This window comes from Polyergus mexicanus, unplaced genomic scaffold (assembly GCF_030449975.1).
Source record: "Polyergus mexicanus isolate NDT 795.1 unplaced genomic scaffold, iyPolMexi1.0 SCAF_16, whole genome shotgun sequence".
Taxonomy (NCBI): Eukaryota; Metazoa; Arthropoda; class Insecta; order Hymenoptera; family Formicidae; genus Polyergus; species Polyergus mexicanus.
Window position 1 is genome coordinate 296,191 of NW_027223336.1, and position 25,727 is coordinate 321,917.

At 32.9% G+C, this 25,727-nt stretch overlaps 1 protein-coding gene across 5 annotated transcripts; it reads right to left on the minus strand.

Moving 5' to 3' along the window:
• Positions 1 to 1,814: 1,814 nt before the first annotated feature.
• Positions 1,815 to 25,585, minus strand: Moe (moesin). Of its 5 annotated transcripts, XM_070308977.1 has the most exons (11): positions 17,184 to 17,431; positions 16,640 to 16,819; positions 8,256 to 8,279; positions 7,431 to 7,463; positions 5,299 to 5,421; positions 4,406 to 4,678; positions 3,556 to 3,885; positions 2,983 to 3,225; positions 2,640 to 2,821; positions 2,345 to 2,561; positions 1,815 to 2,106 (listed from the first exon to the last, which is right to left on the minus strand). In XM_070308977.1, exons 1-11 carry the CDS (start codon positions 17,202 to 17,204, stop codon positions 1,942 to 1,944), a joined length of 1,791 nt encoding a protein of 596 aa, XP_070165078.1. In that variant the 5' UTR covers positions 17,205 to 17,431; the 3' UTR covers positions 1,815 to 1,941. The 5 variants fall into 5 exon arrangements, with proteins under 5 accessions (XP_070165078.1, XP_070165082.1, XP_070165079.1 ...); XM_070308981.1 differs by lacking the exons at positions 7,431 to 7,463; positions 8,256 to 8,279; positions 17,184 to 17,431 and adding exons at positions 19,764 to 19,822; positions 25,379 to 25,585 and having other exon boundaries at positions 2,646 to 2,821; XM_070308978.1 differs by lacking the exons at positions 7,431 to 7,463; positions 8,256 to 8,279.
• Positions 25,586 to 25,727: the final 142 nt, after the last annotated feature.

Here is a 25,727-nt window from a genome sequence, read left to right on the forward strand (position 1 = left end):
TTCCTTCATCGCATTCTCTCCCTCTCTCGCATTCGTTCCTTCATTCTTTCGGAAATCTTGGTAGCTAAACCATTAGCGAGTACCGCACAATTCAATCTTGTGTTGCAAGAAGATGAATCCCTTATGATGCGATATCCTTACATCTCTCTCCACCTTTTTCTCCGCTAATGTTGTTATTTAGTATACTACCTATATTATTTTGATATATATATATCAAGTAAAGGCCACGAGTGTGTTCAATATAAAATCGCTAATATGTTATCGAAACTCGTTCATACGAAAATAACTCGATACGGTTTTATCAGTAATGAATAGGCCACGCCATCGTTGAATCGCTTACATTTAACCTGGAGTGACGGACTGCGCTGCGATAATGATTCGTGTGTGACGAACAAGGGAACAATCGCAATATTTTTCACAAGCACGATAAACAACACATTTATCTTGAAAGAGAATTGTTGCGATAATGTTTTGAAACTGACTTTAATACAGATATCAGAGCTCATTTCTCTATATTACGATTGTCAAAATTTTCCTACAAATATGTATATATATTGTATTTCAACATATATACAGACGATCTAAATTTATTATTTAATAAATAATTTCATATTGTTCAAGAATATTTTTTAAAATATTAATCCGAAATATGAGCAGAATCGGATATGCCACGAGGTTCCCTTGCTTGAAACGGTCGCTGCCCAATACGAACTTCAAGAAAATTACGCCTAAATTTCTATCTAACTCGCTACTATATAAACCGTGCCCCTAAATCTTGATTCCTCTATGGCCGGTGTCCGGAAGTGGCTTACAAATCGCCGATTAACTATATCAATATATAGCGTCATAAGCAATTGCCCGAACAAACTCCTGTCTACAAATATGGCTCGCGAATTAAGCGTACAAAATAGAAGAAAGTTGTCCGTTAACGGGTAACGACCGCAAGTGTCACCGCGACGCATCAGCGGAGATGTGAGTAGCCGTGATAGTGGTGCTGATGACGTGTAAATGCTCTTTGAAAGCGAATTCTTATTAACGAGGACGGACGATACGCGACGGCGCAATAAGGACCGCGACGGGCAAGGCAGAGTTTAGGTAATCGTTAACTGTTAAAGATCAATTATAAATGACCGGCAGTAAAGTTTATCGTGAAACCAGACCAGTATTAGCACCTCATAATATATGAAAACGTTAGGTCTGTCAATGCGGAGAAAAGATTAAGTAATAAGATTAAGTAAAGGTAACAAACTATGATGTAAATTTTTTTGCCATTTCACTGAGGAATATGTCTGCTCCTAAGATAATAAAATTGTTTGATAAATTATTAATATATATAAAATAATAAGATTCAGAAGTATTTTCGATTAGCTAAGATGTTTAAGGTAAAAGAAAGGAAAAGAAAAATCACCATTTTTTCACAAGCAAGACATTTGCATAAAATAACAAGAAAATTTACCCGCGCTGCGGAGGCACGTGATGATTTTCGACGATAGAACCGAGATCGTGCAGTATTGATTTATGTGGAAGCATATGTGGAAGACGGTGCAAATCGCTCGCTCTCGTCGCGTTCTCCTCGCCAAAAAACGTGAGAGCTTTGATTATCGGTTTGCGTGAGGGATATAGAATCTCGTCATCGAACTAACGTGTCAGACATGAATATCATACTCATTAGTAATTTTCGATAATCACGACATCATCTATGCGCGATCTTTGAGAAAGGTTAAATTGATCGAGTAAAGTGTATGTTATTCAAATGATTCTATTTATATATCGATTGTAGAATCTATACCTTTCTCTATTTTTTTCCCTATCTCTTTTTCTCTCTTTCTCTTATCGTTATACTGCATTATCGTTTTACTGCATTCCCCGTTTCCACGAAGTCAAGTGAGAAATTGAAAATAGGAAAGGATAAGGTAAGTGATTAGATGCACGTACACTAATTTACATGTTCTCGAATTGATCAACGCGGCGCTTGGTATTGCCCTTGCGAATCTCGCGAAGTGTCTTGTATTTGTCGCGACCCTGGCGCACGTTTTCCCTGTGAATCTTATCCATCACCGTCTCCTTGGTTTCGTCGCGCGATTGAGCAAGATCTTGTTTCAATGCCTGTCAACGAATATATTCTATAATTGCAATAATGTTTCACAGTAGTGCAGTAATGTCTCTTATGTATAAAATCCCATGAAATTTGTATCAAACATCAGAAAAGTATTTTTAAACTTTAAAAAATAAACATTTGCGAAAGTTTTAAACAAGATATAACCGGACGAAATGGTTATTTAAAATTAAAAATTAAAAATTAATTAAGCCGAATAAAACATATTAAAATTAGATACCAATGTACCTTCAATTGATCGTGGAGACGTTCGTTTCTCTCTGCCAAAGTGCGTCGTTCCTCGACAGGATCGATTATAGTCTCGTCAGTCGCGAGGTCCTTGGTCACGTTTCCTTGAGGTACCTCGTCCTCCCCCTCCTCTTCGCCCTCTTCGTTTTCCTCAACATGATGATGATGCGGGGTCTGATTGGCCTGATATTGCCGGTCAGCTTCCTCTTGTCTCAATCTTGCATAATAAAACATAACACATACAATTATTTCCAATTATATTAACTAAAAAAACAAGATAAAAAAAGAAAATTACTCATACTTGGCAGCTTCAAATTCTGCTTGTAATCTCCTAGCTTCCGCATCCTTAGCCTCCACCTCTGACTGTATGCGTTGCACTTCTTCCTGTTTAGCCCTTATTTCCTGTTCGAGTTTAGCGCGTTCCGCAGCCTCCATCTCGTGCGAGAGTTCCAGTTTTTCCATCATCGCTGTCAATTCCTGCATGTCACACGATAACATAAAGATTGTAAAAAGATTATGCATAGGCGCATGCACATAATCAAAATAATATTAATATTACGTAAAGATTTAAAAAGGATAACAAAAAAATTACTTATTCTTGGCAATTTTAAACTACGTAATTAGATAAGTTCGCTCACCTTCTGGCGATTTTCTAGCTCTTCCTTGGCAGCCTGTAACTGTTTCAACTGCTCCTCCAAGCGTCGAATCATTTCCTGAGCTTCATTCAACTCGGCTTGCCGCCTATCCATTTCCTCCGCCATATTTCTTAGCCTCTCTTCGTATTCTTGCTGTTTCTTCTCCGCACGTTCTCGGGCAGCTATTTCCAATTGCAGTTTCTCTCTTTGTTGCTGTTTTGCAATCTTTTCGTCTCTGGCTTGAGCCTAATGAAGAAATTTTATCACAATTTTACATTTAAGATATTAACGGTTTTATTATTTACTTTATTTTATAGTTAATTAAAATGTATTTCAACACGCACTTGTTGTATCTTTTAACTCCTCGTAACATTAAATTATATTATTTTATTTAATCCTTAGATTTAAAATTCAATATGCTATATAATGGTTACGTAAAACAGTGTCCAATAAATTAATCATTAATGATAACGTTATATAATCAGCTTTAGTAGATAAATAAATGTACATTAATAATTAGCTTATATCGATTTCGTAGTTCAGGATATAATAGCATTCACACATAATGTTTCTTACCTTCATCTGCTGCACGTCAATCGTATCTGGCTTACGTCTGCGCATGTAAAGCTCGTGATTGCCCATGCATAGCGCGAGAATTCTCTTGTTAATCTTCACTCTGCTAGCGAAAAAGACAAAGTCCGGCGCCTTCTTGTCGATCGGCTTGATTATAAATTTCTTATCGTTGAACGAGATATTCCGTATCTCGGACCAGGGGAAGCCGATTTTCGGCGTGAGCTTATCGTCCTTCTCGTAGATGTTCAAACCTAAAGCATCCACACCCAACCAAAGGTCTGTGCCCTTCTTGTTGCGAATTTCAAAGTAATTCACACCATACATCTCTAAGTCCTACGGAAAGCAAAAAATAAAAAAAAAATACTAAAATAATACCAGAGACATCAAAAGTAGCAGCATTTCTCAACTTCTCGCGTAGTAAAATGTTTTAAATTACAAAAATAGAGCCCGCATAATATTTTTAGAAAAACTGGTTAAAAAATACTGCCTCGTAAATAAACACCTAATTAAAATACAAGATTACTTATAGAGTAATTATAAAGTATAATTAAAATACGTAAGGTTATCAAGCGACGTGGTAGCGTCGCGACGCCAAGTATATAAAATCATATAGATGTGTGTGCGAGAAATCTTCAGGAACGAATCTCGTTAACAAATTGACAAAATCAAGAAAGCTTACAGAAACAGAATTCGCAAAATAAAAATTTCAAACTTATACAATAATTACAAGTACAAAAATAATTTTGCAATGATAAATGTACATACACGGGCCCATCTATCTGTTCTCTCCTAAAGCTTTCGCCTTTGTGTGGATTTCAGATTTACATTCTATACACGCTACTTAAACAGATACCTGAGCAATTTTCAGATATTCCATCATGGCATCTTCTCGCAACATGCCACGATGTTCCTGCCACCAGTTTGTAATCGAACTATCCCATTCCTCTTTGCTCATCTTATGTTGGTCAACGACGCGCTGTGGCAACAGTCGATCGTTTGCCAGGAAGCCAGTGGGATGATTGCCCTTTTGATAATCTCCATGTCTCGCTTGAACGGCGTATGAGGCCAGCAGGACGGATGTTTCCGGTGGACAATATATTTCGTCCGTAAGGATAGCATTCTTCACCTGCAATCAATGGAAGCGTTGATTGTAAGATATCGATTACTAGGATTTAGAATGTAATTAATTTTTTTGTATAGAAATATTGGCCAATGGTGTACGCTGTGATAAAATTCGATAATAAAATTGTAATTTGTATAAGTAATTAATAAAATATTCAAAAAAATAACGCGCGTAAATATTTATCCCATATGTTTGAAATCAAAATATTATTTAAATTGTGAACAAAATTTCGGCGGTAATTTGGCGAAACATCATTCTTTTCAAACATTGATTATATCTGCTTGCCTCAGTAGAGCAAAAAATTGAAGCATGTTTCTTGTACTCGCGTGTTCATGGCAGAAGATAAAACGTTGGGAAAAAGTGAATCAGATAAACGAATGACCATCCGATGCATGTGGTTTACTTGAAGCGACAAATAAATGAACTGCATTGTTTTTACGTTACTCGCTTTCGAATACGATTATAAATATACCATCCAGTCTCACTGTTTTTGCTGTGCATGACATGACCATGTTCTTTGATAAGGCTCGGAAATTGCTTCGAGAAAAAGAGCAATAAATTAAAAATTGTTACGTAAAACTGCAATTAAAAGAGATACATATATTTGATTGGCAATTTTTTACCTGAAGGTAAAAAAGTCGAAGTGTAATATCTTGTATCAGTTCCTCGGCGACGTCCTCGGGATAGAATTTTGCACGGAATTTGAACTGCAGCGGAGTTTCTTTCTTCACCTCCTGATTCATCACCTGTAAACGTTTGAAAGATAAATAACTCAGCTAAAATTATCCATCGTTGTGCTTCACAAGTGTGATCAAAGATCACACTTGTCGCTCAAACGTATAAAAGCGTGCATAATATTTATGGATCGCGTTATGAAGAAAATGATTAAACGATAAATTATTAAACATTAAATGATAAATGATTAAACATGCAAGGAAAAATTCTCATGTAAGAATTATAGATGAATATATGAAATGTGTGATATATAAAATATACGGATATATACAAGTAAAATACATTGAAATATAGTGAAAAAATTTAGGCGTCAAAAGAGATGTGATGCATTGAAAACGAAGTGTATTGATCTTCACGTGTTATATTTTATACATTTACATTTATGAAACAAAATGAAACAATGGGAGAAATCTTATTATTACATTTTTTTATATCTTTTTTCCCCGTAAAAATCTCGGATCTTTACAAATTTTTTCCTATATATGTATTTGAGTATTCATATCTCACCGCAGACATATTCGTATTTTATTTGCAACATTATTATCAGACAACAGTTTGTCATAATTACATAATGCGCGCGATATCAGAGCGATGCCGATCAAAAACGAGTATCTCTCCCACCGACTCTTAAATATAATTCAAAAATATTCGTGCATGTTAAGTGCATGTGTGCACTTTTATGTTCTGTGCTCTGGTATATGTGTTTGGTAGTTGTGCCAAAAGTAAAAAATTATTATCCTTTTTTATCCTAAAATATATATATAGTATTTTTGAAGCAACATCATATATTTCACGCTAGTTTAAAAAAATATATGCTGTTACAGTGTGAAAAAAAAAAAAAATGTTAAATAATAAAATATTGTGTTGTTTACAGAAACAAAATATCTCAATAGTTATTTCTATTTATTGTTAGTAGCGAAATTTTTCAATGGAATTTTCCATCACTGATAGCTTCGATAAATGGAATCGGCAATCTTTCTGATGGTACAGACGCGATTTTGCATTCACAGTCAATTAATAATGATATAATCGCTTTTATAGGGTTACATTAAAGCACTCAAAATGATAAGTATCGCAAAAGTGCTAAGCGCAAAAGTATTTCATCGTGATTCTATATGCGATGAATACATTTGTCTTAATCGCTTATAATCCATTTTCGTGGAATCTTATCCAGTATCACTGAAAAAATTTACGTCACGATAATAGTCGGCTCGTCGAAAGTTTATACTCCTTGCGTTTGTTGACTACTTATCTACGAGTTAGCGATTATTATAAAAATATTGCGTAAAACAGCGTTATCTGCGGTGTATCAGAGCACTGAAAGTTTCTGACAACTATCGCAATAACAATAGCAATAAAAATAAAAATGCACGTTTTCGTGATTTTTCAAACGCAATGTTCGAAAATAATATTAAAACATGTAGTAATGCAATATATGCTACGTGTACTACTTTCAACATCAAATTAAACGATGAAAATTGAATAATATTATATAATACACACACACACAATATTTCTTTATTTTTCTCTCGTAAAAACTCCAAAGATAAAAAAATTTAGCTTTATATTATTTTATAATAAGAATAACGTAGTGATTCGTATATTATGACTAATAATTTTTAAAAAAACAATGATATTTAAACTTATTGTATCATTACATAATATTTGTAAACAAATAATAAATAAAAATAAAATTTTAAAATTCAGGTACACCTTGTAAGAATAACAAGAATAAAACAAGATTTGGCCCTCATATATTTTTTTAATAATTTACATGTACATAAAATATGATGCTATTTTCCGAATAAAATATTAACAAAAGCTGTTCATAATCTAGGGATTAATCTGATTAGTATCGATCATACAAACGATGATAAAAGTAAAAGATCATTTTGACGTGTTATTTCTCTACTCAACAATTCTTTTTCTGGATTTTTTTAAATCCGATTTTTTAAATCAGGACACTTAAAAATATATTGAAATAAAATGTGAGAATCGGAAAACTTTTTTGTAATCTTACGTGGCAGATTTTTTGAAGACTGCACGGAATCACCTGCAATTATTTATCAATGTCACACACATATTGATTTTATAATTACAATCGGTGCATTATATGTATTTGAAGATAATTTCCATTTGTTTAATGTTACAGATAAAAAAAATAAGAATAACATATTATGCGTTTAAACAATCATTTATCTAATTATATTAATTTATGATAAAATTACACTTTCGAATTAGTTTTTTACATTTTTGATTTTGTCAACAAGTAACCGAGAAGTTTATGACAAGTAAATGTTTCGACACACGCACATATCGTGAATAAATTCATCATAAAATGTTACATATGTCTGTGAAACAAAAATAACAAGGGATAATTAAATTGCGGAAAACTCTAACGTATATACTTTTCACAAAAGATGCAGCTTTTTTCATCAATAAAGGAATTGTCGAGACGCATCCGTGCGTTAGATACGTTTCAAGGACTACATTTAAAAACGCACCAGTCATGATCATGATCATGATCATGATGTAACGGCATAGAATTACCTTCTTATCAAATAACATATGATTTATTGTCGCTAATTTCACGGCAAATAATTGAAGCGACAACTCTTTTGGCGGTATGTAGATCGCGATCTGTTTCTCGTTTAAAGGATAAATATTTGCAAAGAGAAGTTTTACATAAGTCTCAGACTTTTGTCAGTATATAACATTTTCAGGAAAAAATCAACACTCGCGAAAGAATCTGTGTCGCTAAAATCGTGCATCACTTCTCGTCGGGACAACATGCAACACAAACAACTTATATACGCTCTGTGCTCAAAAATTATTCACAACTTACCCTAGACAAGAATGAAAGTCCACTCTTCCAGTTGTTAGTATTGCGGTTGGCATGCGTTCAAAGAATAAAAATATGGTAAAGTTAAAGTATTGCGGTGTATAAAATCATCCCGCGTATCTCGGCCACGAACACGTCCTTGAAATTATCGTGTCGATATTCGAGGTATGGTAAATCAAGTAAATTGTAGCTTATAATGACAATAATTTTGAAGACTCGTCACGGGCACGAGAAGGAATTTAACTCAAGTCAGCAGAAGAAATGTCGTTTAACACATCCAACATAATTCCAATAATTCTAAACATAACATCCCATGCATAACTAAAGACAGTATCATTGTTCTGTCTCGCAGAAATATATGAATGTATTTTTTTCTAACGAAAATTGTAAAATTTTGCTTGACAGATTCGAAATTAATTTTTGCCAGTTTTGTAATGACAAAGTCTGTAATTAAGTACCTGTAAGTTTAGTTATTTTAATGTAAATCACATCTACATGTAAATCACGATTCAATTTTTTTCGTTTGAGCGATATAAGTTTCGTTGCAACTAATACATATATTTACATTTCACATAAAAAAATATCATAAAAGAATTCATCATAAATTCAAAAGAGTAGTAGACTATTCAGGACGTCAGTCTCGAAAATGATATTCGTCCTTTCTGATGGAATGACGTCTTCTAAATTTGCTCAACACCAAGAATAACTGACAAGTGAGAGCTACGAATTTCTAAATCCCATATGCTCATCGATAAATAAAATCATAGGTCACGCCATTGAATAATATCTAAAAAGATTTTCAATTTATAATTTAAGCGTCAATTGCATGCATATTTAATGCTTATAAAATTATCGATATTAATATTTTTAATATTAAATTTTTTCAAATTGAATGTTATATTATTCGTTCTTAATAAAAATTGTAATTAAATCTCTATCAAAATAAGATCTAATTGAAATTAATTAAGAAACGCTATTATCATTTATACATATCATTAAATAATTTAATAAATGTTAATAAATATTTCATGTCGAGTTTAATAAAATTTTAATATACTATTTTTCCAGTTTTCACTTTTATAAGTGAGAAACTATCCAATAGATTTAAGAGATCTTATAAAATTTCAAAAGTTTTTAAATTATTTAATTTTCCTTAGTGATATTATTATAATATAACTTAATCGAGTCTTAAATCGACATTACAGGACAGTTTGAGATTAAAAAAAAAACAACCTCCAAATTTTTTTAAATCAATTTATCCTCATCGATCAGCGCAATACGATCACGAAATGTGCACGCGTAGTCCAACGTGGGTCGAAATAACACGCGGGAAACGAACGTATCGGTCGCTAGATCCTGTAATGCAAACTGTTATATAACAGTCTACAATCCGCGAGAAGTGCACCTGTGCGAATTGTCGTCTTTTTCGCCGTGTAACCTGTTACGGAGCACGGTGATCGTGCATTCCCGTGACCAGAGAGCCGTCGAAAGACTCGGTACAGAGAGTCCTTGAGACGACGGATCCATCGTCTACTTCGGTGCGAGTTTTACACGACGCCTTTATCGCACTTTATTACGACCGCTTTCTGACACGGTGATACTTACGTGACAATAAAATTAAATATTGTTAGAGTATGATTTAAACAAGGCAAGTAGAAGAAAACGGCAAACGTCATTTCCTTTAACTTTGATTTTTTTTTATATATATAAAATAAGAGCTCTATTTGTATATTCATTTTATCAAAAAAATTAAAATAATATGACTTTTTTTTTTTTTTTTTTTTTTTTTTTTTTTTTTTTAAGATTTAAATCATTTAAAATAATAAGGATATTGTATCTTTCACATTCGAATATACTTTGTCAACAAAAAATTTTTATTGACGAACTTTAATTTTCTACGCTCCGCGAAGTAAAATCCAGTGTTAATCCCTGTCTGAAAAGTACTTGGAACATTTACATGCGTCGTGCTTCACGGTCGCTACAACGAATTATGATCCAATTAGCGATAAATTTATCGCGTAGTTAATTTTGAAACGCACCCAAGCGCGATTAGAAGCATTACCTCATAAGTTACTCATGATTACAAAATTTTGACATCTGTCATTTTATATCGCATGTTAATAAATATGTGATGGAAATATATTCAGCGATATTGCTATAATCTCTCAATATCTTTTTATAAATCGATATCATTAACTAAGGACAATTAATTGTTCGCGCAATTGTTAGAAAATTTATTTTCCGAAGAAATTATGCTTTACAAGTATAGGTAAATCCACGTGTAAAAGAAAATTACCAATTAAAGAATATTAAACAATTTCTTGCACTTTTCTTTTTCTCTCTGCAGGTTTTATTCTGGAAATGATAAAAAATATCCCTTGATATATATATATATATATATATATATTTTTTTTTTTTAATTTAATAAAATATTTTCTAGAATCCGCGATAGAGAGTATTCTATTACTTGAAAGAATTTGTTTGTTGAACCTTGACGGAATAAGAATGCGCGCAATGTAATCTCGACAAGCGTATCGCACACGACAAACACTGGCGGTTCGCGCGAGAGAGAGTCGACCTCTATTTAAGGGTTAATATGAATTCTAATTGGGAGAAAGTGACGCATCATAGGGACACTTGAGAGAAAAGCGACCGAAGTAATCAACGATCACTGCATGCGACATATTAGGACAATGAAAAGAGATACAATTCAATCTCGGAACAAGAAAGAAGAAAAAAAAACGGAATGTAAAAAGAGAATGTATATGTAATGCTTAAATTCAAATTCTTCGATATAAAGTTCCGATCCTGGATCGCAATTTGTGAGCAATTCGTAGTCAATTCTTATTTGATGAAAATGTCAAGGCTTCCTTCTTTTTATTACAAGCAACTAATAAGGAAACTTTCTGTACCTTCTCGCGGGGAAATTCCTCGAGTGGCTCCTCATCGCGTGACTCATCGAGCGGTATTTTCATACAACTGACGTAACACGCTCGATTGAATCGTTTAATAAACGACACGCGTATCAGACAATGTACACGCGGCCGATCTCGTTCGCGTTTCTCTTTCTCATTTCTCTCTTTTATCGCAACCGCGACGTGATAAGGCGCTCTACTTCTGCAGAATCGTCGCGCACCATTTTTTTTTTTTTTTTTTTTTTTTTTTTTTCATCTGTGCCTTATACAAGCCTTTTTTCTTGCGAAACGATTGATTCGTCAGCAAATGTTATCTTTTTTTCCGAGAATACCGTGCGATGAAATAACGAGAAAATATATTTTCTATATGGAGTACAACTCATAAATTTTTATCTATACGTTCTTTTTGATTAATCTATTTATTATACAATTTTTTCAAAGAGATAGAAGGAAGAAAAATTCCCAAAATATCTATAAATAAATACTGCTTATAAAAATTTCTTTATTAAATGTTCTCAATTTCAATAGACTTTATTCGAGCGTAGAACATCGCTATCTCACCGCTATTCTCATCGTGTACAAAAATAATCATCCTACATATATAATCGATCATTAAAAACTGTTATCTTTCTATGACGCTCTGCCAGAGAGTTCTTTTCTCGAAACGCGTGAAAAGTTTTATGTCCTTTCGAACCTCTTACCAGGCCATCGTCGAACTCGTCGTCGTCCGTATCCGAATCCGAGTAGCCTCTCAGCTTTCGAACTTTCTTTTTCAACTCCTTCTTCATCACCCTTGCTATCGCGCTCTCCGGCTGCGTGCAATCGAGTCTCATCGTTAAGAGAAAAATATAAGGAACTTGCACAGGGCGCCAAATAATTCATTACGGGAATGCTAATTCGGGATAATCATCGTTATCGAGCAAACTACTACATCGGTCTACTGCAATTATTGCGCAATAGAAAATTATGTTAAAAACAATGAATCAAGTTTTAATTAATGCACTATGTTCACAATATTCGCTGCTATATTTGTATAATAGATAACATGATTGCATTATCTAATCTTCACTGATGCTTTCACAAATCAGATTATCTAAAGTCATCAGAAGATGCGGTAAGACTCTCTATAAATAAGAAACTTGTCTTTTAATCCTTGAAAACGCTGATTTTCTCTTCACGATCTATACAAGTATTTCTCAGATTGAAAGATTCTTTAATACGAGAAAAATAACGGAAAAAATCTCTTTTTTAATTGCGACGTAAATAATAATTAAAACAATCTTAAGATTAGAATAATTTTTAAGATTATTATTTTTGCAAAGATTCGAATTCCATTTTAATATACATGTTTTAAAATTTGAAAAAAAAAGATCGTATACCTAAAATGTTTTATAAAAGAAAATCATAAAGGAATGTATATCTTAAAGTAACCTCGCGTTTCTCTTGTTAAAAGTACGAGTCCATAGTAAATAGATCCGTAGTAGATTGCAGATATTTCCCTCGTATGTTAATACGTTAACCTATATAATATATTCTCTCTCATCTTTGTTCTCCAACAGCTATTCAATCGCACTGGAGAGAAGCTAGTCCTGATATTCATTTATCCCATGAAAGTGTGCTACCAACGACGCATATCTACGTGTACTATAAGGTTCAACGTACGCGATGTCGCGTAAATATCTGACGTGATTTATAATCCTGATAAATTTCAAGGAAAAACGAGATTCAGGTAGTTTAATTCTTTACTCATTTTAAACTTAAAAAGGTAGAGTAAAACAATATTGTTAGGCCGATTCATTTCCATATAATTTATTATAATAAATCTAAAAGTTTGATATCCACTGCTACTAAATAGAGCGAAACTACTAATTGCACCAATAAAAATATAAAAAAAATTTCTCGAATGTGTTTTGAAAAATATTATATCGCTCAAGAAATTTAGGCATAATTTTATTGCGCACAAATAAAATTGATCGATATTAAAATTATAATTTTATTTATATTTTAAGTCCTGAGACACAGAAACACGAGGATATATGGTAAACTGTGAAACAGATGCGGCTGCTTAGAAATGCTAAGATAAAACTACTTCAACGGAGATTATTGCCACACCAGCTGGTTTTCAGTGGCTGGTACCGACTACAAATTCTTGCCTATATTCCAGCCGCGACAATTTTCACCTGGCGAGCACCTGTCACGTCAGGTTTTTCCCCCATTTCCCTCTTGGAGGCGTTTGAAAGTCTAAGCTCGCGATTAATACAGAACAAGAAATCTGAAAAAGATAGATTTCCGCCGAGACCTGCTGCGAAAATCATCGGTCTGATGAAAAAAAAAAAAAAAAAAAAAAAAAACCTGGCAAGTCGGGCGACGAGTAGTGACTGTGTCAAGGTGAAGGCGCGTCGTCTTCGACATTAACCAGTCGGTGAAAGCCGATAAAGTGTCTGCCTTGCTCTGCGAATAACTTGGACTCGGAAATTAAAGTCATTTGAATTTGCAAGCAAATAATAATAATAATTAATTAATAATTAAAGAATAATTATTATACTCAGACTCTTGAAATTAAAGTCATTTGAATTTGCAAACAAATAAAAAAGTCGAATAATCGATTCGGCGATATGTATTATGATGTCAAGAAGAATTTCTTTCATATGATGTGCTCGTACAAAAACATGTACGAATATAATTACAGAAAATATTTGAATAAAAAATTGAAAAAAAAAAATCAACACATGTCGTTGATTATAATTTTGCATTAATTACCGAAAAAGCTTTAATACGTGCATATTTCATAGACTGATGTATAACTATAAGTCTCTTGATTATAATAATTATTCTGTCAATTTTTTGAGCGATATAATAATTTTCAAAATATATTTAAAACTCGTAGTATACATGTAGTATAAGGAGAAAAATATAGATAAAAATTATAGTAATTCCATTTCTGTTCATACAATAAACTTTTGTTTAGACGATAGAAACCAAATTCCTAGATTTATTATAATATAAATTAGGTGAAAATAAATCGAAATATATCGATGTTCCATTTGTTAAATCTTTCATGAAATACTAAATAAAGGGAATATAATATATGATATAAAGATGAATTGCCGATCGAGCAACAGATTTCGTAGAACGGTTATTTACGGATGCAAATCTTGTAAGGTGAGTACGCTTTGCAAGTTTCTGAAACTTAATCTGATACGCATCGAGAGTCTCCATTTTCGAACAAGTTGCAGTTCTCGAAAGTCGCTCGTAAATGCATGACTTGTCGAACGATTTTAATAACGTCTTTAAACGCGTTTTATATAAAAAATATAGATTCGTGTAAAATAAAATTTAAGTATGAAAATTCTTATCAAACTGTAAAAAAAAAAAAAAATTATTAAGATACTTTGAATACATTGAAAAAATAAGATGTAAAAAAAATTAATCTTGTTTCCTAAATTTACAGAAAGAAAACTATCCGAAATCTATTTTATTCAAAATATATTTAGTAATTTTAAAAATTAATAATAGAATAAAAATCTTTAAAAATTTCGTTGAAATATCTGCGATTCTTTAACAGAGATTCTCGGGATAGGAAAAATTTATGCACACCCATGACGTTCTTCGAGAAATAAGTATCGTCAGAAAAACCGCATTTGTGATACATCATGATCATAAAAAGGAAGGATAAGAGCGTCCAACATGTGTCTTACACTTGAAAACCGATGACATAAGCATTGGCCGCCAACGAGCTAAGATCTAAGAACTCTTTTATCGTTGCTGCGTGAGTGATTAAATAAAAAGCTACTTCGCTTCAATCACACGCGCACGATGTATCATAATTAAAAAAAAAAAAAAAAAAATCGATTAGAAAAGAGATTTCAAAGTTGAAGAAAAAAGTAAATAAATAAATAAGCGAATTGGAAAATAAAAATAAGGGTAATGTAAATAAATGAGTACAAACTAAAAAATTTAAAAAAGTTAGTAAATGCGATGAATAATTCAACGTAATCATTTAAAGTGTTATCGGTAAAATGCACAACAATACTTAAATGAAGAACATTATAGGAATATGATCTCAGAAAATCCTGTCTGCCTGCCATATTGCAACCGCCTAAAAACAGGTTTCGTGTGAATGGGCGCAACGTATTCCCCTATCGGCCACCTTTAAGGTCCTCTACACAATATCGCCAGGATATTTACTGCGTGCAATTTTTTTAGGAAGTCAGCAATTACTCGCTATTTCTTCCATTAATTTCATATACTTTACGTGCGCGTAAGCGTAAATCTGATGCACGCTCGACTGCGAGGATAGCGAGATACGCAAGTTATATGCGAGACGAAAATCTGGTATATGTATATAAATTCGTTAAAATTTATTTCCGTAAATAAATTTGAAAGATCGCAATAAAATAATGAATTTTAAATCATTCCCGAAACGCGTTACAAAAGTTTTTTCAAAAAATTTTTTCTTTTACGAAACTTTCATCGGGATATATATATATATATATAGTTTCTTTATGTTCCTTTTTATACATTTATTTCGAAATTAAACTTTTTCGCCAAACTTAATTTTTAACATGATATAAGCTGAGAAAAAAATCAAGCATGGAAAAATCATCGATTTAAATACAATCAATATATTTAAATTGAATTATTTAAATACGTCTTTAAATATTTATATTTAGAAATTGTTTTATTGTATATTTATATTATTTGTTAAAAATTTTCCATTTTAATATTTATAACCATATATTTGAAACTACTTAACTACTCTTTAATCTATAGCAATATGTCGCCTACATCTCGGGATTATACTTCTATAACATAGGACTATAGTTTTACGAAGTACAACACGCTACTTTGCACATAACGATGAATCAGATTAGATATTATCTGACTTAATAATTTTGACAATTTCCATTTTTATTCATTCCCGACGTATCCATGCGCGCCGATACGCGCGGGTGGGCCGCCTCGCATATCACGCAATGATCATGATATGACATAAAAGCGTCGCCGCAGGATTCAGTTTTCAGTGCTATCATCAACACCGAAAATTGATCACGGTAGAATTTCGCTTACAATTAACACTCTCAAACTGCTAACGAAGCTAGCGAGGACTTTGTGTAACCGGTTTTAATCTTCGCTATATAAAGCTCTCTAGAAATTATTCGCTCAATACAAATTATAGATAATTACTTTTATTTATCATAAACCAATTGAAATGATAAATAATCTTTATATGTATATTAAAATAATTTATCGTAATTTTTAATATTATATTGTATATTCTGTTTTTATAAAAGAGAGAGCTCATCTTTCGGCTAGTTAAGCATTTGTATAAATCACGTTGTTAATTAAAAATCGCATTGATAAATCGTAAATCACAAGATTAAATCCTAATTATATAGAAAAGGCGACGAATAAATAGAAAGCAGGACGAAGCGTACGGGAAGAGTGCGCGAATATGCAAGTATATCCTACCTTTTTGTAAAGTTTGATCCAGGTGAGGTCACCCTTATTGTCAGTGTACTGGAGACCGAAGAACCACACCTCGCGCAGCCCGATCGTCTTCACAACCTGGTCAAACAGCTGCTTCCCGGTGGTCGTCGCCTGGATCGCGAACTCCAGTTCCGCGTCCATCGTCGTCACCCTCACGTTCATCTTCGTGGCACAGCACATGCAAATAAAACGACATCGATAATGGGAATTTAGAGCTAATTTTCACTCGATAAAAAAAGAAACTCGAAACTCTCATCCTTAAACAAACATATTGTATGTGTATCTCTTTTTATTTCTCACCAAGACAATTTTGTGTAATATTATCTTTTGAAATAACTTTTGTATTTTTCTTTATAGAAATATTGTATTATTATTTAAAAAACATAAGAGCTTTCGTATATAATAATTAAAATATATAAAATTTCGAAAGTGGATCGTAATATATTCTTCGACATTTACGGAGAGCACGTTTGCGTTTATTCTTGATACAAATTTGAATTCGTCGCACCAATAATGGTCGGCTTACCATTTTACCACCGGCCACCATGTCTGCGAAAGGGATTCGTCAAACACGTTAACAGCAGAAATCAACGATAAATACCGGAAAGGATATTCGGTAAACACGCGAATTCGAAAGACCAAGAGAATCCGAGACACGACACGACGATAACGATGACAACGGGGGCGTTCGGTAACGTAAATGAAATAAAATTCGACGGATCGCACGAACGAGCGAGATCGGCCTTCGGAGCCGGTCTCTCGAGCTGAACAATAGGCCCGTAACGCAAGTGCAACCGACAATTCCCCTCCTCGCTGTTCAAAGGAGAGACGCGACGAGCAACGTCCCCCCCCCCCCCCGCTCAAAATGAACGCGCGACGCGTTCCACGAGCGTGGTCACGTGAGAGAGCTTGTCGACGGCGAGTCGACCAATCGCGATCGGCGATACCGGAAGGAAGGAACCCCAGGTCTGGCAGGGGCCCGGGGCTCGGGGCCCCGCGTTTAACGTTTTCGGAAACCGGCGGAACGTTGCAATCTCGTGCGCGTGCGCGCGCGCGCACACACATTGATTACATAATTTTCCTGTCGCGGATTTCCTGAGGAAGTTTACTCATCTTCGCGCAACAACTCGAAACTGATTAAATCGTGAGACCGTAGGCGGGTACGTGGAATTTGCACGATATTCGTACCGAATTTATATAAAATGACCAAAACTTTATTTTATAAACTTGTAACTTGTACTGGACTTTGATTAGAGAGAGAGAGAGAAGGGATATTTCAATATCGTCATTCATATAATTATCATAAGTTTCCATTTATAAGCTTGTTTGCGACAAACGTTACGAGTGAGAAATCAAAATATATATCTATCTATATATCTATAAAACTATTTATGTATTTAAATTGACAGGAAACATCTGTCTTCTGTTCCTGTCATCTGATATCGCAAATCTCATAAAATGGTATTATAAAAAAAGAAAATGCGGAATCCGAGAATTTCAATCATGCAACGAACGTACAAGATACACGTGGATCTCTCTGATGCGTTAAAGGCCGATACCTTTCACGTTGCAACATATACCGCGATATGGCATTCCTTATGTCCTTATGTCGTCACCGATATATGAAACTTGAAATGACTGATACAAACAAAAGATAAAAGGAAGACCCAATCATAGTCCCAATTTCTTTCAGCTAATTTCGATATTGGATCAGTTTTTTAAATATTAGAATCATTTAAATTAATTATATATTTTTTATTGCTATAGTTTCAACTCTGTGAATCAATTTCGTGTTACGTAATACGGCCGATTTTGTGAAACCCAAACAATCGTTGGTTTCTTCTATAAATAGATAATAAATCCATTCCACTACGTTCGTACAAACAGCTGAATTTACTGAAAGAATGATAATAATAATATTTCTTTATGAAAATATTCCTTATTTGATTATGGTAACAGAATATTAAAAAAATGAATTAGCTTCTTCCTTAATTCCGAATAAACTATTATGTTAAACAAATAAGGAGCCCATGCATAATTACTTATGTAATAAATATAGGCGTTGTAAATAGAGGTTACATAAAAAAAATTCAGCTGCAAGCGACAAACGAGATACACTGTCTACCTACATAATAGTATGATATTTTATTTCTGAGCACAAGTGTTCATTACCGTTGATAAAAGATATCATCTTATAGTCTTATATAATGCGTTCGCCAAAAGCGATGTCTTAAAAACTGTTACACCTTTGATCAGAAAGATCACATTTTTTTCCGTACATATTATTCATCGCATCTTTATTCATTGGATGAAATAAAAAGATGTACATCTTCCGTTTTGTTCGAATATTAATCGAAATATTCAGCGATGAAAGTCGATTTAATTTCACTGAATTACAATTTCGATTATTGCTAAAACGAAAATGATATATGTTTGAAAATCCTTTTCACGCGTACAATGTCGAAAATTAAACTAAAACTGAAAAATTTCGATCTCGATCCCGATCCCGATTCTTTTCGAATAGGGTCCGATAATATTTCGCGCGATCCATAAACAGCATTCATTCGTGGTCGTTACTCGCGCGAACGAATTCTGTACTATCTTATCGTGCTGAAATAATTGTAACAATGTATGCGACGTCTCTTACGCCGGTATCGTAAAATATTCGCGCAACTATTTCGCGAATGTGTATAGATTGCGAATCACGACTCGAAAATACATTCGGATTCTCGTCTACAAATATTCGGGAAATTTTCTCTCTTCAATAATCCATTATTCTGTCATATCGCAATATCTTCAGTTTGCTACTTGTGTTTTTCGAGCGCGTTTTTCACTGCAAAATATTAATTATAATTAATTATCATTATTATATTGCCAGTTATAAAGTACAATAAACATTTTCCCAGTTACTTTCTAATTATATTTTTGATAGAAACTAATTCTCATTCGACAGATCAAATATACTACACTATTTTTACCAAATATCTTTTATATTAATTAAACTTAAAAATTTTTAAATTATTAGCGATATCGATAATTTCAGATTGCGCGTTTGCTACTGTAATATCAATATAAAATGCATCAAAATGTTAATCAGGATACATACCGATTTCGGCATCGTGGAAAGTGTGTTTTTCACGAAGTAAACACAGCGGAACTATCCCTCTGAAACAAAAAATAATACAATGTTAGATAAAATTCAGTTTCTTTTAGGACAATTGACGAAAATTCTGATAATCGTGAAATGTATATTTAAATTTTGAATTTTTAGATTCTGAATATTTCGGCGGAATCTTGCATTATTGTTTTTATAGAATAGCATTGATATGATACAGCGATCGATCAAATATTTTTTTAGAATTTGCTAATGCTATAACGTGCGGATATGTCGGCACATATGTAATTATTGTATTTGATCAGTCGTTTAATTATAATAGATCGACTCGTTTTTAAAATGCTGAGTAACTTATAATAAAATAACGAATACCATTGTCGCGGATAATATCCAATAGAGCTACATGTATAATTAATCTTGCATAATTTAGATTTTTTTTTTTTTTTAAATCGGATATTTACTTTATATAAGATCGCATCTGATTCAACAAGTAACATACGTCAATCATTTTCGAAAGCAAATGTTATGAAGACGTCGATAAAACTTTGAAAGCAAAATGATTATATAATTTAACGATTTAACCTTTCAATGTTTAATATCAAAATTTCGAGGTAAACAACAAGTTGTAAAACTTCACAAGAGACGATTATAAACAATGAATCAAAATTCTGTTTAAAAAATGAGATTTATTCAATACATCAAATTAAAATAAATTTTGTCGAACGTTTTATTACTTGTAATAAAATTGTAATTAATATAGAGGCATATTGTATATCTTGTAATTCTTGTCTTCTCTCTTCTCGTTGCGCTATTTTAAGTATAATATTTTTACCGTAATAAAGATACAACAAAGTTTTAACTTTATTAAATTTTAACAAATTTTTTTCGTAATCGAGAAATTACTATACCTTAAATTATTAAATTATTAAATTTTAAGAATTAATAATAATTATGATTAATAATAATAATTATTATTATTATTAATAATAATTATTATTAATAATAAAAATAGATTATTATTAATAATAATAGATTTAGAATTATTAATAAAAATAGATTATTATTAATAATTATTATTATTAAAATATTAATTAATTATTAATATTTTAATAATTAATAATTAATAATTATTTAAACAATTCTCAATGCTTAAAACTACGTACATTTATTTAGTGCCTTCAGCTCTATATGCGCGAGACGCAATGTGGTCATTAAATCTGTTTTGAACAAGCATCTATTACTCTAATCTATGTAAGGTTTGTAACTTGTTTTTAAAATAAACTCTGTATAAACTTTGCAATCTTTCTAATATTTGTTTATTTCTTCTTTAACAGTGCTAATAAACTTAAAAATCTCCAGGAAGAGAGAGACACAAATTGTAATGCAAAAATCCGCGTGACCGACATCCGCTATAACGAGGAGTGCCCGATCTCGTCTCGTCTCGTCTCGTCTAGCATTCCCCTTTTATCTAGGATCGAACGGACGAACGGACGAACGGACGAACGGACGCACGCACGCACGCACGCACGCACGTTCGTTGAACCGCACACGGTATCACTCCGCCCTGCTTTTGTCGGACTTTCGTGATCGAAGAACTGTCCACGCATCCCGACGCGGAGACAGGATACACATCTATTAATAGTAACGACCGGAAACAATCTCGCGACATCACAATTATTATCGTAAAATTGTAACATTACAACATAAAAGACGAAGGAAAAATTGGAAAATATTTTCGTTGGTCAATTTGGGCAAAATTCTTTAAGAAAAATAAAATTAAAAATATGTCAAATCTAACAGATTTAAATGTACAACTTATTCAACTTGAATTTTATAATGCAATAATGTTAATGTATGAAGATGATTTAAACACAACAATTACCATGTATGTATAATCGTACTTGTTGCGATAAAGATCACGATTAAAACGGTCTAAAGTATTCATTTCATTGATATGGGATAATATTCTGTTTGATTTTTTTTTTTTTTTTCATAAATACGTAGCGATGCCTCTCATGTTTCTTACTCTTGTGAATAATTTTATTTATACAATGAGTTGTATTATATATCATAAGTATTATATATCTAAGACGCGTAATGCTGGGCATTAAGAATATAATACGAATGTTATCAATTGTACTATCAAATTGCGCCATCAATTTATCTTAATTAATCGTTAATGTGCCTAGTGTTCAATCGTGCCGCTTTAGCGATAAAAAAGGAATTCCATAGTGATCATTTAAACTGTATTACGACAACTTCAATGCTAGATATCACCGTCTAATTATCATCCCATGTTTACATTCGATGCGATCTTGACATCGAGCAAATAAAATACGAAATCACGCTGTGACAATCTGAACGGTTATCTCCATTTAGCGCCAGTTAACATTGGATATAACTACCATTGAATGTACTAACCCTAAGTTGAAGAAAGACGATATGAAGATCGTGATTGCTCAGCGCTAACGTAAGATAATAATTGATCATTTATAAAAACGTTTTTACTTAAATGCTAAAAAATACCAGGCAAAAAAAAAACACGAGTCTTCGATAACTCTAATAATATTTAATGATCCTCGTCTCAAAGTCATTGATTGACGAACTTTAATCACTAATTATTGCGTTTAATTATCACTAATCATTATTATTATTATTATAGATCATCGAATTTCGCATCGATCTTAAACTTTATAATTATTATAATTTGCCATAATGAGAATATAAAGTGATAAATATTCACTATTAACTTACGCGACGATTAATTTATATTTAATATAATTCGAGGAAACTCCTAAAATTATTTCTTATAAGAAATAATTTATTTCCATCATTAAATTAAATAAACTTGTCCGATGATTTATAGCAGCAGACTCGGTTGTGAATGTCGCCGCTTGACGAGGTCACGGATCGTAATTAAACCGTAAAGAGAATTCAATATACACACGCAATTAACAGGTGACCTACGTGACGAACATCCGGTCTCCTTTCGAGAGACGTACAACCGTGATTTTTTTATGGGACAAAGCCCGGAAAAGCTAGGATGTCTCTTCGGATAAAAGATGTACGACTTTTATGTCTTCCGTAAAAAATTAGATTAAATCGTTTTAAAATTTTTTAATTATGGCACAAAATCTTATCAGGCCACTAGTACCCGAGTTGACATGATCTTGTTTTAAACGATTTTCAATTTTTAAAAATATAAAAATGTTTGGTAAATTGTACACGTGTATAATATGTGTAAGAAAAATAAGAATTAAATATACAAAATATATATATATACGTATTTGTTGAAGTGATCTTTAAATATCTTTATTGTCTCCACTTCGCGAAATAAGCATCGTTCGTCGTCGCGGATTTCCTATACATATTTACGTTTTGCGATAATGAAATTTATAAATCAATGGAATAGAAACTAGAATCAACAGTTGTGCCATTGATTGTGAGCGGAAGGAAGCCGCGCAATGTATCGCGATAATCCTTGTTATGCGACTCTGTCCGAGAGCGATAAACTATCCTTACCGAGTATCCGCATGTGAAAAGAAACACAATGATTCAATTCTGGCAGCGGAATTATATAAAATAAATTTTATAATGTCATTTGAGAAAATATATAAATTATATAATATTTAAAGTTTAAATTTTAAATACAATAAATATTTTTGTCAAGTAATATGTTTATACAAATGTATATTTTTCGAACTTGTCAATCTTATATCTACATATACCATTCCCATTATTATACAATTTTACATTTATTGCTCGTGTAACTATGTAATATACTTTCTATATATATAGATTCGAGAAAACTAAATACAATATAATTTAAATAATTAGACGTAAACCAATATGGCACACGGTCAAAATTAATATAAGAGAATTCTTCGTGTAAAAGAAGTAAAATCCATAATACACGTATTCGTCAATATCCTTGTTATTTTTTGAGCCTTTTTTCAAAAAAAAAAAAAAAAAAAAAAAAAATTGAAAATCATATGTTACTTATAATTTCAACTATTATGATCTCAATTGACATAAACGTGGGATAAAAGCCGGCCACGCTGCACGTGCACTGAGAAGCATCCATGGATCTCTCGACGAGACAAGTCGAAAAATGCCGCAGGGTATAGGCGAACGAAATACCGTAGTGCAACGTAACCTCTGGTTACGATTTAGCAAGAGGTTAAAAAAAAAAGCCGAGTACAAAATGGCCAAGGATGAATAGGGAGCCGACAAGCATGGATAAATAGCCGATTGCCAATCGATCTTTCATCGCTTTCTTTTTCAATTCTGTGCGTGTTTGTATGTGTATAATTTTAATTGGATATACATAAGAATAAAAAATATCTATCGTTGAAAAACATCAACGCGTCGAATCGTCGATTTTGATTGGATAGCTTTGTGATTTTAAACGTATTATAATACCTCGCGACGAATGACCTTCATTTTAATGACAAATTCCTTGAAAAACTTGAAATCGACTCTTCACATTCGCCATTTACTAGTTTTCGAAATTATATATTTTTCCAATCAATATCTTTGTCAAAATATATACGAGTGTAAAATTAGATCTCAATACGGTAGATTGAAAATTAATGAAAGAATGTGCTTTGTTATTTATTTAAAGATCACCATGTACGTGGAAAGTCAAAATATTTGTATCAAAATATTTATCTGAATTTATCTATATCTGTGTATATCGGTAAGTTTAGTATATTGTGTGAATAAAGAATGAAAAATATACGCGTATACTGTATTAATTGTCGAATTAATCAATTAATCCTTTTATCTTTTATAAATCATTCTTGACGATAATATAAAGAAAGAAAATATAGTCAATCGCGTAAATTGATATAAGTAATAGTTGCTTTGATTAATTAATTTACATTTTCCTATCTTCTTCTATATATTGTATGTTGCTACTATAAAATATAAAAAACACTCTTATTATGCGATTTATTAATCGAATGAATTTCGCTTAGTCAATATTTTTTTGTGAACTTTTACAAATTTAATAATTAGAGATGTCCTAATTACAGTATCGCCATTTTCATTAACATTAAGGATATCATGAAGGATATCTTTATAAAAATATATATATATATATTGTAGTCAATATACAATACTATGCTTTCTAAAAAGAAAAAGAATTATTCAAGTTGCAATAAAGCTTAATCAACGTTAGTAAACGTGATTCATAAAGGAAGAAAATCACATTACATACAGATTTTAAGACTTGACTCTACATAATAAACATATAAAAAAATTGTAAACGCGGTTAGGTCAATCTCGATCGCTATATAATTAGCATATACATCTGTAATTGCTACTCGACTTTTTATTTCGGTCAGAGAAGATCGACAATCGACGCGCTGTCGCGGATGCCGGTGGCGCGATGGCAGAGGTCGGGGGCCTCTCTCTCTCTCTCTCTCTCTTTCATCTCGTCACCGATCGCCGACCGCGGGGATTCTCTTCGCGAACGAATCGCCGCGACACAAAGCCATCACGACGACAAGGGCGAGCATGAAACCGAGCCGCCGATCGACCGACACGAGCGAAACGTAACGAGACGAGACGAAACGAGACGAGACGAGACGCACTTTACATACCTGATTCTGCTTGCACGCACCCGAGGATCTCGTGACACGTGTACCGCACTACATTCACGACGGTCCACCTGGCACTCGCACTATTACCTCGCGACACGGCCAGCGAAACAGGAAATCGCACGATCCACACCCAAAAATCCCGTCACGTTCGGAAAATACTGACACCTCACTGATAATATGGCCGCCGCCGCCCGCCCGCTCGCGCTCGATCTGTCGCCGCGAAGTGGTGGGGGCAGAATGGGAGAGAGAGACAAGCACGAATCATGCGCGTTAGACGGGCTGCGCGCGCCCGCGCAGTGTATGCGTCGCTCGCTTTCCCGCCGTAGAAGCAACGATACACATAGGACGG

Excerpts from the sequence above, each read along its gene's own strand:
- Moe (XM_070308977.1), bottom strand. The coding sequence starts at position 17,204 with ATGGTGGCCGGTGGTAAAATG. Across the intron at positions 3,886-4,405 it reads AATATCTGAAAATTGCTCAG|GACTTAGAGATGTATGGTGT; the intron begins GTATCTGTTTAA and ends TGCTTTCCGTAG. Across the intron at positions 3,226-3,555 it reads TTGACGTGCAGCAGATGAAG|GCTCAAGCCAGAGACGAAAA; the intron begins GTAAGAAACATT and ends TTTCTTCATTAG.